The sequence below is a fragment of the Gouania willdenowi genome, chromosome 15, assembly GCF_900634775.1.
Source record: "Gouania willdenowi chromosome 15, fGouWil2.1, whole genome shotgun sequence".
Taxonomy (NCBI): Eukaryota; Metazoa; Chordata; class Actinopteri; order Blenniiformes; family Gobiesocidae; genus Gouania; species Gouania willdenowi.
In genome coordinates this window covers 12,826,428-12,843,771 of record NC_041058.1, presented here as the reverse complement: position 1 = coordinate 12,843,771, position 17,344 = coordinate 12,826,428, and the positions used below count along the sequence as shown (strand labels likewise).

General features: G+C 38.4%; 2 protein-coding genes across 3 annotated transcripts in view; one reads left to right on the top strand and one right to left on the bottom strand.

Moving 5' to 3' along the window:
• The window catches only part of lrmda (leucine rich melanocyte differentiation associated), a 257,601-nt gene extending 249,283 nt beyond the window's left edge, over positions 1-8,318 (bottom strand). For both annotated transcript variants that reach the window (XM_028469150.1, XM_028469149.1), the window contains exons 1-2: positions 8,063-8,318; positions 5,913-6,013 (exon numbers count right to left, since the gene is read on the bottom strand). In XM_028469150.1, the coding sequence (XP_028324951.1) occupies positions 5,913-6,013; positions 8,063-8,104 (143 nt within the window). In that variant the 5' untranslated portion in view covers positions 8,105-8,318. The remainder of the gene's footprint in view (positions 1-5,912; positions 6,014-8,062) is intronic.
• A 4,731-nt stretch (positions 8,319-13,049) lies between these two features.
• On the top strand, positions 13,050-15,890 carry znf503 (zinc finger protein 503). The gene is made up of 2 exons (XM_028469578.1): positions 13,050-13,704; positions 13,996-15,890. Exons 1-2 carry the CDS (start codon positions 13,447-13,449, stop codon positions 15,418-15,420), a joined length of 1,683 nt encoding a protein of 560 aa, XP_028325379.1. The 5' UTR covers positions 13,050-13,446; the 3' UTR covers positions 15,421-15,890.
• Positions 15,891-17,344: the final 1,454 nt, after the last annotated feature.

Sequence of the window (17,344 nt, the reverse complement as noted above, 5' to 3'; positions counted from 1 at the left end):
TAGTTTAAGTTTTCAAGTTATTTATCGTGCCAAGCAGCTTTAAAAAACATCACAATACCACGCTTAAAGAGAGAACATGCAAACTCTGCACAGAGTGGTTTGAACCCACTTTCTCTGCACTGTAACCACAGCCACTTTTTCACAGAGATCCACATTTTTTGATGTTACCCTCTTACATTAACAAGAGAATTTCCTCCAATCAGGCTTGTATAGAAACGGCTCACATCAGCCTACGCATAAACAGAACAATAGCCTGAAAACATCGTGTCAGCAGAGGGCTGTCACCAGTATGAAGTACAACAAAACAATAAACCATCAACAGATGGAAGGCATAATAAAAGCCACACTGCTGGTTACAATTTGTGAAAGAGCTTTAACTCAACTTTCTTGTCATTTCAAAACAAACAAACAAAGTAAACTAATAACAAACTTCAGTTTGTGAAGTTGTCTAATTTAACTAAACAGATGTGTGTTATTTAGCTCTTTAAAAAACACATCTTGTGACATACGTCAGACCGAATGTACTATAACCTGAAAATAACTGCCCAGAAAATGCATTTATACATACACATTTATCACCACAAACTCACCTTAACTGTTTTAGATATGCTGAAGCTTGTTTTGTTTTCGAATGTAACAAGACATGCTATTCATTCCCCGTCTCCTTAACTCTGTGTCATCTCACTTATCCCACCAGGAGCAGTATATGATTTTAAAAAAATAAACGTGAAAATCTAAAATGCTCGTACTTTTTGCATTCCGTCGCCATCTGACACAAAATATCAATAGTGTTCATTTGAATGAGTTATTTCCTGTCAGGCTGCATCCCTTCATCAAGGTGGTTTAAATCTCTGAGGATTGGAGCCCTGCACGCACCTTAATTTATGAGACGGCGATCAGGTTATCTGAGAATATCAGCCTAAACATGCCTGATAGATCGAATACCCAACGCGTTTTCCGGGCAGAGTCGAGTGCCGCGCCACTTTTACAAGGTACACACACATACAAACACACACTCTGCACTCCACTTAAGCGACTGAAAGACTTCGTACTGCCAATGTTTCATATCTTCTCCTCCTAACTGACACTTTATCTGCATACTGGCATCTCTGCAGATTGAACACTTAGGCAAGACAATAACGGGCTTGCTTCCTGTTGTCACTTCTCATTCCGGGGCCAGTCTAATGCCTCTCACTGGGGTTTTTGCCAATAGCAGACCTTCGTCTTCGCCTCCCCCTCACCAGTAAACAGGCTGAGTCTACCTACTCAGGATGGAAAAAGAACTCTTGATGTCTATGACACTCATTTGTCAATTAGCAGCCCCCCTTTCACTGTTGACATACAGTGGCTTGAAAGACAGAGCGGCGCCTGTGACGAATTAAAAGAGACAGATGAGTGAGGCTTGAGCGGCAGAGTAATACTATAATGTTCCTTAGATATGAATATAAAACGACACAGTTGACAGGCCATACAAGGTTTTATTTCATTTCTCAGTGTACCAGGCCTCCCTACTTTGTCTTCTTTGTTCTCTTTTCATCAGACTACTTACATCTCAATTTGACAGCCGGGCGACACTTTCGCTTTAAAATGCAAGTTAGCATACTTGATTTGTCATTAAAATGCAAAACGCCTGCCATCACCAACATGGTCTGTGTGAGCACATACCCCACCAGCCACAGACACACATATACATAAATACATATACACGTACAGTGTAGATATCTCAACTAAAATGTCTGATGCCATTGATTCACATGATAAAAGTCGTTCACAGAACCAGACAGAGTCAGTCAGTGGGTTTTGCTAATTCTTTGACGAAACCCAAAATCTCAATTTTGCCGTTATGGTTCCCATTATCTCTGCTTTAAATACATGAATTTAAAGGACAAAATGTTCATTTGCAGCCTATTAACATCCACTAACAGGCACCGTGACAGGGAGCCAATTAGGGTGACCCGCTTCAGTAGTAAAGGGGTTGTCTTCAAACCAAGAGGTTGGTGAATTGAGTCAAAATTTTACCTTTCCATGACTTGACCCTAAATAGCTCCCAAAAGAGTATTAATTCTTTTAATGGCAGCTCTGTCACAATTTGAGTCCGTGAGCGAGTAAATGGGCAAATGGTGGTGATAAAGAGCTTTGGAACTTCTCTAGTGGTGTTAAAAGCATTAAGCAGTTACAATGTTATGGTCTAATTTACCTTCCACTGTTACATAATACACATAATACAATGTGTCCAATTTTCACCATATTGCCATGCTTTCGTTAGGTAATTTAATAGGGGTGTCCCGATCTGATATCGATATCGGTCCGATATTAGCCTGAAAATGAATATCGGATTCAAATTTCCAGATTTTCCCATTTGTTTTAAATTCATTTTTTACTTGTTTTATTCAGTTGTAGAATACTGTAAATATGGTGTTGAAGGTTAAAAATTATGTAACCAATTGGTTAATAATAAAGGGGTCAGTTTTTCTCATACCTACTGTTGCTGATTGACTATTGTTCATTGTTTGAGTAACATCACTTGATCAAACCTTTTCTAACATTTCACACTACAAAATAAGTCATTATTATTTTTTTATTAAAGAAAAGAGAGAGAGAGAGAGAAAAAAAAAAGTATGTATGATTCATGCTGATATCGGATCAATATTGGTATCGGCCGATACGCAATGCTGCAATATCGGTATTTATATCTTAAATGAAAAAGTTGTATCGGGACATCCCTATAATTTAATGCGTGTAAACATGCGGGTTTGAGTCCACAGGAATCACAGTGACATCAAGCATATGAAGCGCAACCATTTAAGTTGGTTCTGCTCATTTATTCTACATAAAACTCCTTCATCAACACAAAAAGTCCAACCATTAATTAGATTTCATTCAGTAAATTGCAGATATTGAGTTAGGTTTAAGTTGGTATTAAAGGTCAGGGCGTGACAATGAATGAGCCAATCAGAATTCATCTCTGATAGGCAAGTTAGAAGTCTTCATAACAAAAGCATCTCTTCTTGTCTTCTAATAGTTTTAACGCTTTTGTAAAGGCTCTTATTTTGAAGTTAACCATAAGTTTTGTCAGTAGCACAATGAAGGGTCTCTAAAAATCTCAGAAATGATGGCATGAAATGTGTTTCCGCGAGTTTTATGGATCAAATGACCACATGTTTGATGGATATTCTACTTGGTCACTTTCTCGCTTAAAATGCTTTCAGAACTTTCAAAAGTGGCGAATCAACTGTAATATTTAGCCTTAGAGTGTTTCAGGTTTTTGGAAACTTAAAAGTATACTTCAGTGGGAACGGTCATCATCCTAATCATACTTTTAGTTTATAGTAGACAGTATATACTCATTAAGTTTGGAGTGCATAGTATGGAGTATGCCATTTCGAACACTGCCTTGGTGTTTGGTGGATCTCTACTGCTGGCTGAAGCATAATGTATTTATTTAAAAGTAAATTTTGTTCACTCAAGTTATGAATTTAGTTGCCTTTAATTGCACTTAAAATAAAAGCATTTATAATGGCTAAACCTAAACAAAAGTAAATTAAAACTATGAATGGATTTCAATCTACTGTCACAAACAGTTCAGCGTGCCCTCAATGTAAAATGTGAAGGAAAACAAAGTTTCATAGACCATTCATTGCGTTTAAGTTATTTAAAGGACTTTTTTCTCATATGTAGAAGTCTCAGCAATGTGAATTTTGTTTTAAAGCATACATTAGAATCGATCAAGGACTGGAGACACAAGAACAGTCAAAGGATTGAAATTGGTCTGAACAAATATTTCCATAAATGCAAAAATTAAACACACACATTTAAGATTTAGTTTGATGGATGCTGTTGCAAGGAGTTGAAGCAAATTCCTTGAGTGTAATAGAGAATTTCCAAAGCTTCCCAGATGCTGTTGGCTCACAAGTGTGACTTGTTTATCGAGCGTTGTCAGATTTGTGAAGGAAGGTCTCACCGTTATAACAATGTTAGGATGCATCTTGTGACTCACAGACATGTGTCCTCCTCGTTCCTCATGTGGCCGTGATAACACTGCGAGTAACAGATGCAGGAACCGAAAGCAAGCCCCATTCACAGAGGGAAATCTTGTCAACTATAGCACAAGTCTCCTCACTTGCCTGTCTACACACCTGACCTGGAACAAAGTGGACAACACTATGCCAACCAACATCGTCTGGAGACAGAAATCTCACTGTGAGCAACACTTTTCAACACATTGATGAGACAGGCTGACACTGCAGCACACAGTGGGAGAGGTGTGGGTGTGACAGCCCACTACCATAATTTCATCCTGCCATTACCTGCCCAGCCACTCACTGTTGTGCTTCCAGAGACTGATGCACCAACACAGCAAAGCAAAAGCCAAGAGAAAAACAAACATAGGTGCAATGCACACACAGAAAACACACACAGAGGACTCAGGTGTTGCCGGAGCCACTCACTTCTTTCTGTCAGGTTGCTAGACGAGCGTTGTCAACTGAGTTGACAGAAATAAGCATATTTGGCAATGTTTACCTCTCAATTTGAATGGAGCAACCTGAAGTTGTACATGAAGCTGAAGGCAGTCCACTGGCTTTAACCAACATCTGCTTACAGCTGGTTTACTTGAGCTGACACACTGACTGGTTCAGGATTTCAAACTTCTCAATTCCATCACAACCACACTTCAGGTTTTGAGATAAAATCATCCCACTTCAATAATGTACTTTTTTTGTTGTTGTTTAAAAAGTGCTGATGCAAAATTGGTAACCAATATCAGTTGTTGTCAAACTTTTTGGGCTCAAGTACCCCCTTTCTCTAACTTTTAAATCCAAGTCTCACCTTTGTCCGACTAGACCTTTTGCTCAAAATTCTGTGAAAAAAACAACTATAGAACATAATGATGGAATGAAGGTGTGATAACACACATTTTAAAGAATCTCATTTTGTAAATAAGTGGAATGAAAAAGTATTTATTGCCTCCTGAATAGATCTATTTATATTGTTTTTATGATTTACAGTTATCTCCTACCTGGGGGGACCAAGACTGACCCTTGTATTTTCAGTTCATGTTCTAATCAAGATAATTTTTACCATCATTTTGTGGGTTTTTTCGTGTATTTTGCAGTTGTTTGTCTGTCCTTTTTATCATTCAGTATATTTGTCTCTTACTTCGTGTGTTTTTGTTGTCGTTCTGTGATTGCTGGTTATTTTTAATATGATTATCATTTTTTAACTAAAAATAAATTGTTAATCTCTCTCTCTCTCTCTCTCTCTCTCTCTCTCTCTCTCTCTCTCTCTCTCTCTCTCTCTCTCTCTCTCTCTCTCTCTCTCTCTCTCTCTCTCTCTCTCTCTCTCTCTCTCTCTCTCTCTCTCTCTCTCTCTCTCTCTCTCTCTCTCTCTCTCTCTCTATCTATCTATCTGGTGATTTAAAAAAAAAATAATAATAATTAGGTAGATGAGAATTTTCACTTTAATGTCAAAATAAAAATGTTAATAGTTTCTATTCAAATATAATGGATTCATATCTGAACTCAAACCAGAAAAAATGTATTTACAAGTTGGAAATAATTAATTTGATGTGATGGAATGAGATTAAGAACATTAAATGAAGTACAGACTGGTTTTACTTTTTCCAGTGAACAACAGAGGACAACTTTTCTGACTTTGTCAATATCACACAAAACCAAGTTCAGCTACATCATGAAAATGTATTCTCTTCAAATTGGGCCTTTATTCCAATGTCACATTAATTTATTAATATTGCCACCAATGCAGCTTCATCAAGTTTCCAGTATTGATGCTCCTCAGACTCTACAAACTAGAAACAACTGTAATAGTACCACATAATGCCAGTAAAGGACAGAAAATAAAGCCTTTCCATGTGATTACACGTTGGTGGATGTGAGCATTGCTTGTTCTCTCACCTGAGTTGATTGAAACTCAGATCCAGACGTTTTGCCAGTTGTCCGTACGTATCTCCGAGGAAGTCAGGGATCTCCTTACAGTCATGTCCGATGAAGGAAAGCTTTATTAAACGGAGAAAATAAAAGACATTTAAGAGGGAAACCTGCATTGTGATAGCATCCAGGAAAAAAAAAGATAAGGAAAACAAAACAATGCAAAAAACAAAAATATTGCAAATTATAATACTATTATTTTGGATTATTTGGTGGTTGTGTACAGATAGTCTTTCTAGAAAATATAGGACTATCACAAGTTATTGATTGTGTATGTGTTATAAACCTGCCAGGCTGTGCATGACAGTGCAATAAGCATTAATTTGCATTATTGTGTGCATTAATCTGTGCATGTAAGACTTTGTTCCATATTTTATTTATAATTAAAATAATGAAAAAGAAAAATATGTTGGTATGAATTCCCTTCACATGGAATTATTGCACATTTTGTGGGAAATTATTATTACTTGTCTTTTCAATAGAGTAAGGCAATAATCTATAGCAAGGGTTCACAACTGTTCTTACCTTGGGACCCACATTTTGTCACGCTCATTAAATCGTGCTTTTTTTTTAGAATTCAACCAAACAAATGTAGTTTTTAAAAAATAGCAGCTGAAAACACACATATATATTCCTTTTTTTATTATTTTAATAAATCTATATATTTTCCTGTGCTACATGCATTTCACAGCATGCCTGTCAAAATAAAAGACAAGTCCAACATGAGAGACATTAAGTATTTATTTATTTTTGACCAGCTGTCCACGACCCACCCGGGACAGCTCCGCGACCCACTTTTGGGTCCCGACCCACCAGTTGAGAATCATTGATCTATAGGTCTTTTTCAAAACGGGGAGTTATTTTCTAATGTGTGTGATAAAAGTGTATTAGTCACGGGGCTGAAAACAGAAGAGAATAGAAGGTAAAACAATAATATTCATATTTGAATACATTCTATATCAATGGTGGGCTTTAATGCTAGTGTAATATCAAGAATGGTTTATACATGTGTTATTATTCAACAAGAAATTACTATTATTGGTACATACAGTATACATCTTTATTATTTTTAGTACTTTATTAGATTTTAAATTATTATAATTATATTTTAATTGTTCAAATGTGTTTGTTTTTCTTTGTGGTGTTCAGTGTGAAAACATGTTTCCTTACTGTGCACATGATAATAAACACAGACCAATAAACAAATGTGCTTTCACAGATTTTCTCCAATTTTTCTCTCAGTGACAAATAAATCACCCGATGTACCACATTTGGCCTGGGGGACGAATATTTAATGTATTAGGTCAGTGTTTCCCAACCAGGGGTACGCGTACCCCTAGGGGTACGTGAGCACATTGCAGGGGGTATGTGGAAAAATTAACAATTAATTTCCAAGATAATAAAAAAACATTCTCAGTCATTTCATAAGTCCGTCAATAAAATGGTACGTGTGCGCTATGACTTGTTTTTGAAGTTTAAATGTCTGTTTAAAGGGGACATATTCAAAAAAGCTCCTTTTGTGGTAAATGTCATAAAAGCTATATATATATATATTATTCTTATTTATTTCTAATTTCAACTTTTTCTTTAATAACAATATAATCATAATATATTAGTATTAATAATACAAAAGTTTACTATAATATTATTTCTTGTACTGTATTTATCACTTTTATTGCCTTGAAGGCAACATAACTGTATGTTTAATTTGAGTTAAATAAGAAGATAACGCCTGAATATTAATTGTTCAATTTATGAAGATGACATAAAATTACTTGCGTTGAATATTCAGTTGTTATGTTCTACTTTTGGAGAATTATGAACATGTATGAGTGAGGGGGTTCTCATGGTGTGACAAAAAGGGGAACACAAGACAAGAAAGGTTGGGAACCCCTGTATTAGGTAATCAGAAGAGTTGACAACAAAGCACTACTACTACTACTACTACTGGGAGGGACTAGGTAGTTGTGGGAGGAGCTTAACTACCTCAGCTATGTCACATGACACAGATGAATCATAAGGAAGTGAAGTCCTAAAACTTGATATAAAAATCGCATTCATATATTTTAAATGACAGGTTATTGCGCTGGGCACAGCTGCTCACTATTGAAACTTACTTGAGTCCCATTCAAAGCGACCAGCGCCTCGTTGTGTGCCATAAGCTCGTCCTGAAGGCTGACAGCAGCGTGTTTAATGTCAATAAGTAATGTGAGCTGATCTGCACAGTCCAGAGAGCCGCCGCTCACAGCATGAAACACCGCTGTATGTGAATGAAGCTCGGAATGCTTAGAGCAAAAGGATGAAGTCCTGCTGTTTACTTCACAGCTTCCGCGTGCCGCTCTGATCAGCTGACCTGCAGCCGCGAGTCGGAAGCACGTGGTCACCATCATGCATGTGTGTGTGTGTGTGTGTGTGACCCACTATTTCACACAGCATGACTCAGAGCTGTATCTGTATTATAGTTTATCTGTAAAATAAGATAGGACTGCTGTAGATACTCACTGATATCTGGGTCAATATAATTAATCATAGACTAATGTTAAGAGATGTGAAGAAAAATGAATTTCACAATATATCGCGATTTTTTTTGGGTGCCGATTTTAAATCGATTTTATTTTTTAATACATTTTTAAAAAAAACAATATTTATTTTTTTCTTTATTTTATTGTATATATATATATATATATATATATATATATATATATATATATATATATATATATATATATATAGATAAAGCACTGTGCATTCTTCATAACAAAAACAAGTTAAAACATAAAATGTATTAGGTTTTGATTTGTGCACAAAGTAGCAAGATGTGCTAGCTAAGATATTTTTATACTTGTTGTTGTATACTCGTTGTATACTTGTACAATAGTTTGTGGTGTTTTAATTTTGGAAAAAAAAAATTAGAAATAACATTTTAATCAGTAATTGAATTTTTGTTTTTTTTTGTTTTTTGCAATTAATAGACATTTCAGGCGACCCCACATGGGGTCATAACCCCAAGGTTGAAAAAAAAAAAATACTAAATGACTGGTGTAACATTAATAACAGTGTAGGTGAATCCCTTCAACAAATGAAGGCATTAATAAGAAACATAATTTAAAAAACAAAATAAAAACTTAACCTTCCTTTATAAAGCAATTAAAACTTGAATATTACTGTCTTACTGTGACTTTATTGTTGACTCCGAGTTGGGAGTTCAAATTACGTGAAAGCCATCCCTCGTCACTGACGTCATTACGCACAGGTCTACGTCATCAGAGACCTCCCTCGCTAAGGATGAGCGAGAAGGAGAGAGAAAGTGAGACAGTGCCGCATGGCTTCAGCCTGTTCAGTTGCTCTAAACTCAGCGCACTGAGGATCATGTGTTCTAAACTTCCTCAAGAGTCACATTTATGCAAATGGAGGCACTTTTTTTTTTAATTTATTTATTTTTTATATCAACCTTATGCCTCACGCACCGACGCACATGAGACCTTTCTGTGCGTGACCTCGGATAATATCACGGACTTTCTTAATCTAAACCTGTTCTTTCTTCTTCTTGGATATGTGTGGGTGGAAAAGAGCAGTATTTACGCGTTTAATGGCATTTTTTTAGTGATTATTTTCTTTGATTATTAGTTGGGAGATTTCTACGTTCCCGTTTTGGAAGCGCACATAAAAAGGACACACAGAGTAAAATCCGAAACTAATAACTTTATTTTAACAATCTGACTGCTTTAAACTAATATAAAACGTTCTCAATATTGTGTTCAAAGGGGGAAATGTGTTTATTTATTTTTTTGTGAATGTGAGCTGTAAGTATGCGTAATTTTCTCGGCCTACAACTCCCACAAACAATGAATGGTTGTATTGTGATTTGGATTTATTCATAAACAAGTCAGTGCTGTGAAATATAGCTATGCAAACTTTATCTTTTACATATTGTGATTTACATTCCAAAAAATAATAATAATAATAATAAAAGTGCCTCCATTTAAAAGGAATCCCGAGGATTTTGGTGCGTGCAGGAGCCCATTCGTCATGGGGACAATAAGGAGGGATTTCGGCTGACAGAGAAAATTTATGGTTGCCCTTCTTTGCCCTAATAACTCACATATTGTGTCACGGACTGACTGCCTTTGCAGAAAACAGCAAGCCTGTTATCAATCACACATCTCTGTATGTTGGTGAAGCCTGTTTTCACTCCCAGAAAAACACAAATGTCACATAAAATATTAAATAAGACTTGGCTAGTTTATTAAATGAAGCGTCATCTTTTAAAAATATGAGATTTAATTCATAGAATTGTGGTGGAAAATGTTTCTTGCACAAGAGCAGGATTTGTGCATTGCCTTAAGACCGTTTGGAAAATTGCAACATTTTAATAATTTAATTTGGTATTTTAAAAAAATGAAATAAAATAAAAGTTGTATATGTTCTTTTCTTTTTTCTTTCTTTCTTCTTGTATATTTCTTTTATTACACAACTTAGCCCATATTTTTGGCCCCCTTCACTGTCCACTCCAGGTTTTCTTGCTCTCCAACTTGACCTGTCAAGCAGATTACCACAGAAAGAGATTAATGGCAGAGGCGGGTTGCAATAATAATCGTTTTGTTTGATGTGACAACTTTGATAGGCGTTGATTTACTTACAAACTGATAGGCTTTTAATTGAGCGCCTCCATCCCGATTGAGATGAAAGGAGGAGCTCATTGAAAAGCTGCCCGATTGCCCCGGAGCTTCAATACTGATTAGCCATCTCATGGTGAATAGTTCAAGGCGTTTTCAACTTCTTTTATCAACGGCCTGACACACCATTTCTCTCCCCTTTTCTTTTCTCCAACTCAGCCTTTTCTACCTCTTTAAAAGAAAATAAATCATTTTGATTGTAGGTAAATAAAATTGATCTGACATTGAAATAAAATGTGTGGATTTGAATTTTTTTTTTTTTTTTTTTTTAGTCATTGTTGCAGATGAGTGTGCAAGACTTTATAATTTTAACTATCGTTCAGTTTTGTGTTCTTAATATCCCAAAATGTGTTTGTAATGTATGTACACTTGCATAAAAAAAATAGGTTGGGAATTTATTTATTTATTTTATTTGAGAACCGTAATTTAATTTATTTTTTAATGTCAAAACTGCGTCGTCGATCAATAACTTTTATATTCATATCCCACATACATTATCAACATTTGAACTTAACTATATTTGCATGTTTTTTTTTTTTTGTTTTTTTTTCAGGCTTTATCGTGCCAAAGTTGTTTTGTTGGTTTGTTTTTAGGAGAAAATCCTCAAACTTCGACACTCTCCCTGAGTTACAGCAGGGAAAATGGATGAAGGAAAAAAACCAAAAAAAAAAAACATGCAGAAAAAAAACCCTCATTGCTTTCCTCCCTTCACTTCATCAACCGAGAAGTTGTCAGTTATCATCTAAATATTAAATCCTATTTCCTTGTGAAAACTCGCTGTCGGTCTGTCTGTCTGTCTGTCGCTGAATGTCCTTCTCTCCCATGCATTTGTCCACACCGGCATGTAATCAGCCACAATAGCTGACATAAATCAAGCGGCGGATTGACAGCGGCTGACAAATAACTGATTGATTGCGATGGAGCAGAATTGACACTTGACGGAGGGGTGGAGATAGAAATAGAAGGGCGGTGTGTATTATACTGAAAACATGTGACATTCGCATCCCTCCATCACTGCATTGGTCTATTCCTGTCAACGCTTGTCTGCTTAGGGAATTCAAGCTGAAGTGGTTGGTTTTATGTTTGCCGGTGGAAGGATAAGAAGCCAGGCAGGGATGGCCGTGTGCGTAAAAGCGCGTACTTTGCGCATCACTTACCAACAGTTCTTGAGTACATTCATTATTATAGAACGCATAAAACAGTTTTTATTCTTTATCCCTATTAAACAGATAAAGGATTGAATTTTTTTCTCTTTTTTTTAAAAAATTATTGTTTAGATTTTACAACTACTAGTAACCTTGTATTTCTTTTGTTTTCATTGTTTGCTTATAGTTACATCTGTGTTCGCTCGAGTTAATATTTAAACAATAATACAAGTGCCATTAGAAGTAATGCAATTGCACCACATTAGCACCTCTGGGATGGATTAAACACAATAAACACAACTTAAAACCAATATATTTTCATCATAAACCTGTTGTGCTACATTTTTCACTTCACTTATATTGTAAAATGTTCATGTAGACGCATCAAGTGTGTATGTTTTGAGCGTTTTGGTGTCAAAACAGTGTTTTTCAACCTTGGGGTCATGACCCCATGTGAGGTCGCCTCAAATTCAAATGGGGTCACCTGATTTTTCTAGTATTTGACACACAGGCACACAAACACACACACACACACACACACACACACTCTATATTTTATATATTTTCACAAATATAAATCTAGTTCAAATAAAAATGCAATATAAAAATATCAGAGTTGGTGCATCTTGTCACTTGCCACTTTGTGCACCAACCATGGCAACAACAAACAATATTAAAAGTTAAAAAAAAATAAAATGAAAAGTCTCTGGGGCCACCAAAAATTTGTGATATCCAAATGGGGTCACGACCCAGAAAAAGATTACAGGGAACCACTGCCATAAGCCATCATAACTTTCACTTTGCAAAAGATTGAGTGTCTATTGAGTATGAGTATATGGAGATCTGTTTATGAAACAACAACTAACGTTGTGAATAAAGAGGCCGGTTTATAGGACAGGTTTATTGCCTCATATTGCTTCCATATCCAGATATTTATGAGCACTAAAGACAGAGTGATCCATGCGTCTTTGGCAGCAACTTTGCGTCCTCATGCTCCACTAGGACAGACATGTAAAACGAACCCATGGCCTCTAAAATGAACATATAATCTGCACCAGCCACCTAAACAATATTACTGCAATTCATAAAATAAACGAAGTCAAATACGTATATGAGTGAGCTTTCCTGCATTGTGTCATTGATTTCCCCCAAAAAACCTCACTCACTTTCTAGACGGTACAAGCGTGCACACCAACCACAATATTGTATTCTTTCTCCTCCCCCGAGCTGTCAAAATAGAGGCGCTTACAAAGAGGGGGACGTCACATCCCCTTGACCCTCCAATCACCTCAGGGTCCCATTTGATTGGAAGGCGGCAAAGGCTTTAATCTCGGACTAATTCAGCTGCTTTTGAAGTGAAAATTTCGAGCAGTTCGTACTTCGGGAGTACAGAGCGAGGACCTGCACACAGACGCACACAGGGCGCAGCGGATGGTGCAGGACGCAGCCACAGATCTGCGATAACATCGCACGGTTCCCCCTCCTCTCCTCCTTATTCTTCCTCCTCTTCTTCTACTTCCAGCTGCCGCGCCTTTTACTGCTTTTACAACCAGGATTTACTGATTTTCGAGCATTTTACAACTCTAAGAGGGTTTGGTGGGTCTTTCCCCCTGGTTTTTTTTCTTCTGACTTAATGAATCTGACGAAAGCAACGCGATACCATTTCCTGACAATTGGGACATGATCACATCGTCCTCGGTGTCTGCCTTGAAAAATAGTCCTATTTGCGCAGCGTGGGAAAGAAGCAGTTCACGGAATAATAGGAGCTCAGCGTGCATCACCAAGCCTTTTCTTCACTCCGCACCTCCGTCGGATCCGGTAAGGCAAGCGAACCGACTGCCCATCAAGGTTTTGAAAATGCTTACCGCACGATCGGGACACATTCTGCACCCGGAGTATCTGCAGCCTTTGCCTTCCACCCCAGTCAGTCCCATAGAGGTAAGAAGAACATTTTATTTGTATTTTTCCCCACACACATTTTGCCTTTTTGTGTTAGTGCGGCGTTTGTAGACGAATAATTCGATGTGATCAAACTTTAGGTCTCCTAATCTGTCATTTAAAATATATTTTAAATAGCATATGTGCGTAAACGTCGTGCGTAAATCATTACGCATAGATTTTCGGGGAGTTTCCCGATACCTGTCAGGGCTTGTGACTTGCAGAATAATAATTTAGGTCTAAATTAACTATTTAAAAGTTTATTCATATTTTTGTGTTTCTTTTTTGCAGCTAGATGCCAAGAAAAGTCCGCTGGCTCTGTTGGCTCAGACCTGCTCCCAGATCGGAAAACCGGACCCACCGCCCTCTTCTAAATTATCCTCCGTTTCATCCAATGGATCTAGTGAAAAGGAATCTAAATCGGGTCCTTTGAAAATGAGTGACATTGGTGTGGATGACAAATCGAGCTTCAAACCTTATTCTAAACATTCGGAGAAGAAGGACTCGTCTTCTAGTGTCTCGGGTGGAGAGAAGTCTGGTTTCCGAGTGCCGAGCGCCACCTGCCAGCCGTTTACGCCGCGGACAGGCAGCCCTAACTCCAGCACATCAGCCTCTCCCATGCCATCGGAGGGCAAATGTGGAGACAGGGATGAAAAGAAAGAGTCTGATTGTAATAAAAACGTTAACTCGGACGGTTCTACCACTAGTCACAGCAGGATAAGCGTGAGTTGTGGTGGGATTAACGTGGAGGTGAACCAACACCAGGAGACGACGCCTGGTAGTAAAACCTGCACCTCCTCCTCAGACTCCTCATCTGTCACTTCTGTATCCTCAGCATCCGTTCTCGGATCAGGACTCGTGGCACCGGTTTCTCCCTACAAACCAGGACAGACTGTTTTCCCTCTGCCCCCAGCTGGGATGACGTACCCGGGTAGTTTGGCTGGGGCCTACGCGGGTTACCCTCAACACTTCCTGCCCCATGGAGGGAGCTTGGTGAACGCACAACTGGCCAGTTCTCTAGGCTGCAGTAAAGCTGGTTCCAGTCCTCTGGCTGGAGCTTCTCCTCCATCCATCATGTCCGCCAGCCTGTGCAGAGACCCTTACTGCCTCAGCTACCACTGTGCCAGCCACTTGGCGGGCGCAGCCGGGGCGTCCTGCACGCACGAGTCTGCGGCGGCAGCAGCCGCCCTCAAGTCCAGTTACCCGCTCATGTACCCGACACACCCGATCCACGGCGTGCACTCCTCCGCGCCGTCCTTCAGCGGACACCCGCTTTACCCTTACGGTTTCATGCTCCCCAACGACCCCCTACCCCATATTTGCAATTGGGTGTCTGCGAACGGACCGTGTGACAAGCGCTTCTCGTCCTCAGAGGAGCTGCTGAACCACCTGAGGACACACACTGCTTTTACCGGGGCGGAGAAGTTGATTTCTGGCTACCCGGGGTCTTCGTCACTGGCCAGCGCTGCAGCAGCGGCCATGGCCTGCCACATGCACATGCCTCCGTCAGGGGGCCCCGGGAGCCCCGGGACTTTGGCTCTCAGGAGCCCGCATCACGCGTTAGGACTCAGCAGCCGTTACCATCCGTACTCCAAAAGCCCCCTGCCGACCCCCGGTGGGCCCGTCCCCGTCCCTGCAGCCACCGGCCCTTATTACTCCCCCTATGCCCTGTACGGACAGAGACTCACCACAGCGTCAGCGCTGGGATACCAGTGAGGAAAAGAGTGTGTGGGGAGAAAAAAGTTTATAATAGTAAGAATGCAAATATAAAGACTTTTCTATTAACTGTGCTAAACTTATGGACGGGACTTCAATTGTATTTATTTATATGTCGGCTTAAAAGCAGGCGAGAAATGGAGCAGCAAATGGAAAAAATATTTGAGCAACTCTAAAAGTGCATTATGTTGAAAACCTGAACTCTAGGTTAAGTAAAGAAAGAAAGAAAAAAAAACACACACACACATGTTAGAGTACTAATTCAAGTAGGGGTCCTCATTTTTGATGTTCATTTTTGGAAAATTGCTATGATTGTATTTGTTCTTATTTAATGTCCCATGGAAAAAGAAGATAATTTACATGCATGTTTGTTTCTTAAAATTCCAAAAAAAAAGTGTCCACATTTTTGCTGTTATTTTTCAGGTGTACACCATTGAAAGAGAGTTGGTATTTTTTTTGTATGTATTCTGGGAAAAAAAAAAAAATAAGAAACAATTTTTGTTCCAGATCTGTTGTGTGGCTCGTTTTCTGAAGCTTGGGATTTTATTCACGCAAAATTATTATGGATGATATTTCCCCCATTATAGATTTTTTTTTTTACAGATCGGTTTTTAAACTATAGGAGGGAGGAACAAAAAGTTTTTCATGTCAGATGTTTTTTCTTTTCTTCTTCTTCTTTTCTTTCTTTCTGTGTGTGTGTGTGTGTGTGTGTGTGTGTGTGTGTGTGTGTGTGTGTGTGTGTGTGTGTGTGTGTGTGTGTGTGTGTGTGTGTGTGTGTGTGTGTGTGTGTGTGTTTAAAAGAGTGAACAGCAAGCCAATATCTATAAATGTTTTTTGACATATTTTGTTGTTCTGCAAAATGTGATCAATGGTTTTTGACAAAAAAAATAAAATTAAAATTAAAGTGAGACCCGCAGAGAAACTCTTGTCAAAACACAAGGCGATTTATTTTGTTTTCAAAAGTGGCTCAAAAAGACAAAAACAAAACAAAAACTTTATAATGTAAAAACAAATTCGTGCGTTCATTTAAACAGTAGGTGGACGCGTTTTATGCCTTATTATGGGACATTTCAGAATAATGACGTGTTTTTAAAAACGTGCAAATTAAAAATCAATATATTTTGACTTACAGTAATTTCCCTTTTTATTATAATCGAAAGCTGTTACTAATTTATCATTTTTGCGTGTAATATCTGTGAACCGCAAATCTGTTTTTTATTTATTTATTTTACATGGAAACTGTCGGATTTCTTTCTCGCTGGTTGACTTTTTAACAACAGCACAATAAATGCGCATGAAAATATTCACACATTTAGATGTATGGTTATTTATTTCAATGTATCCGAATATTAAACAAAAACTTCAGAAATTAAATGCATATATTTGCACTCAGAGAGAGAAACAAGCGCAGTGTGTGTGAATAAATTGGGGGAAATGGCTTTTTTTAAATTATAGATGACATCCATATGGTCTTCCAAACTGAATATGTGTATTTGTAGTTTTATGGACGTGTGTTGCATTTGAATGTGTAGCTCCTCCGTCCATCGCACAGCGGTTATTGAGGCTGAAAAACTCCTCTCTCCTCCACAGTGCAGAGCATGAGGGCCACACGCGTCCTAAACTGATGTAATGACGGTGAAAGGGAGCAATTTCCATTTTTACCCACATCATGGTGGCTGTGCGCGGAGGTCCCCGGTGGAAGGCAATTTATCATGTTCCCCTCCTCCTGGCCCTGTCACTGGAGGAACAGGCAGGCACATGTGTGCATGAATTACCCAGCAAACACCCCCCCTCTCTCCCCCTTCACCCACTCACTGACACACAGGAGAGGGAACATGGGGGATTAGAGTATGCAAGAGTATTAAAGTGTGGATTCACTTTGTCCATCAAGGCCTCACAGCAGTGCGAGATGTGCACTGAGCTC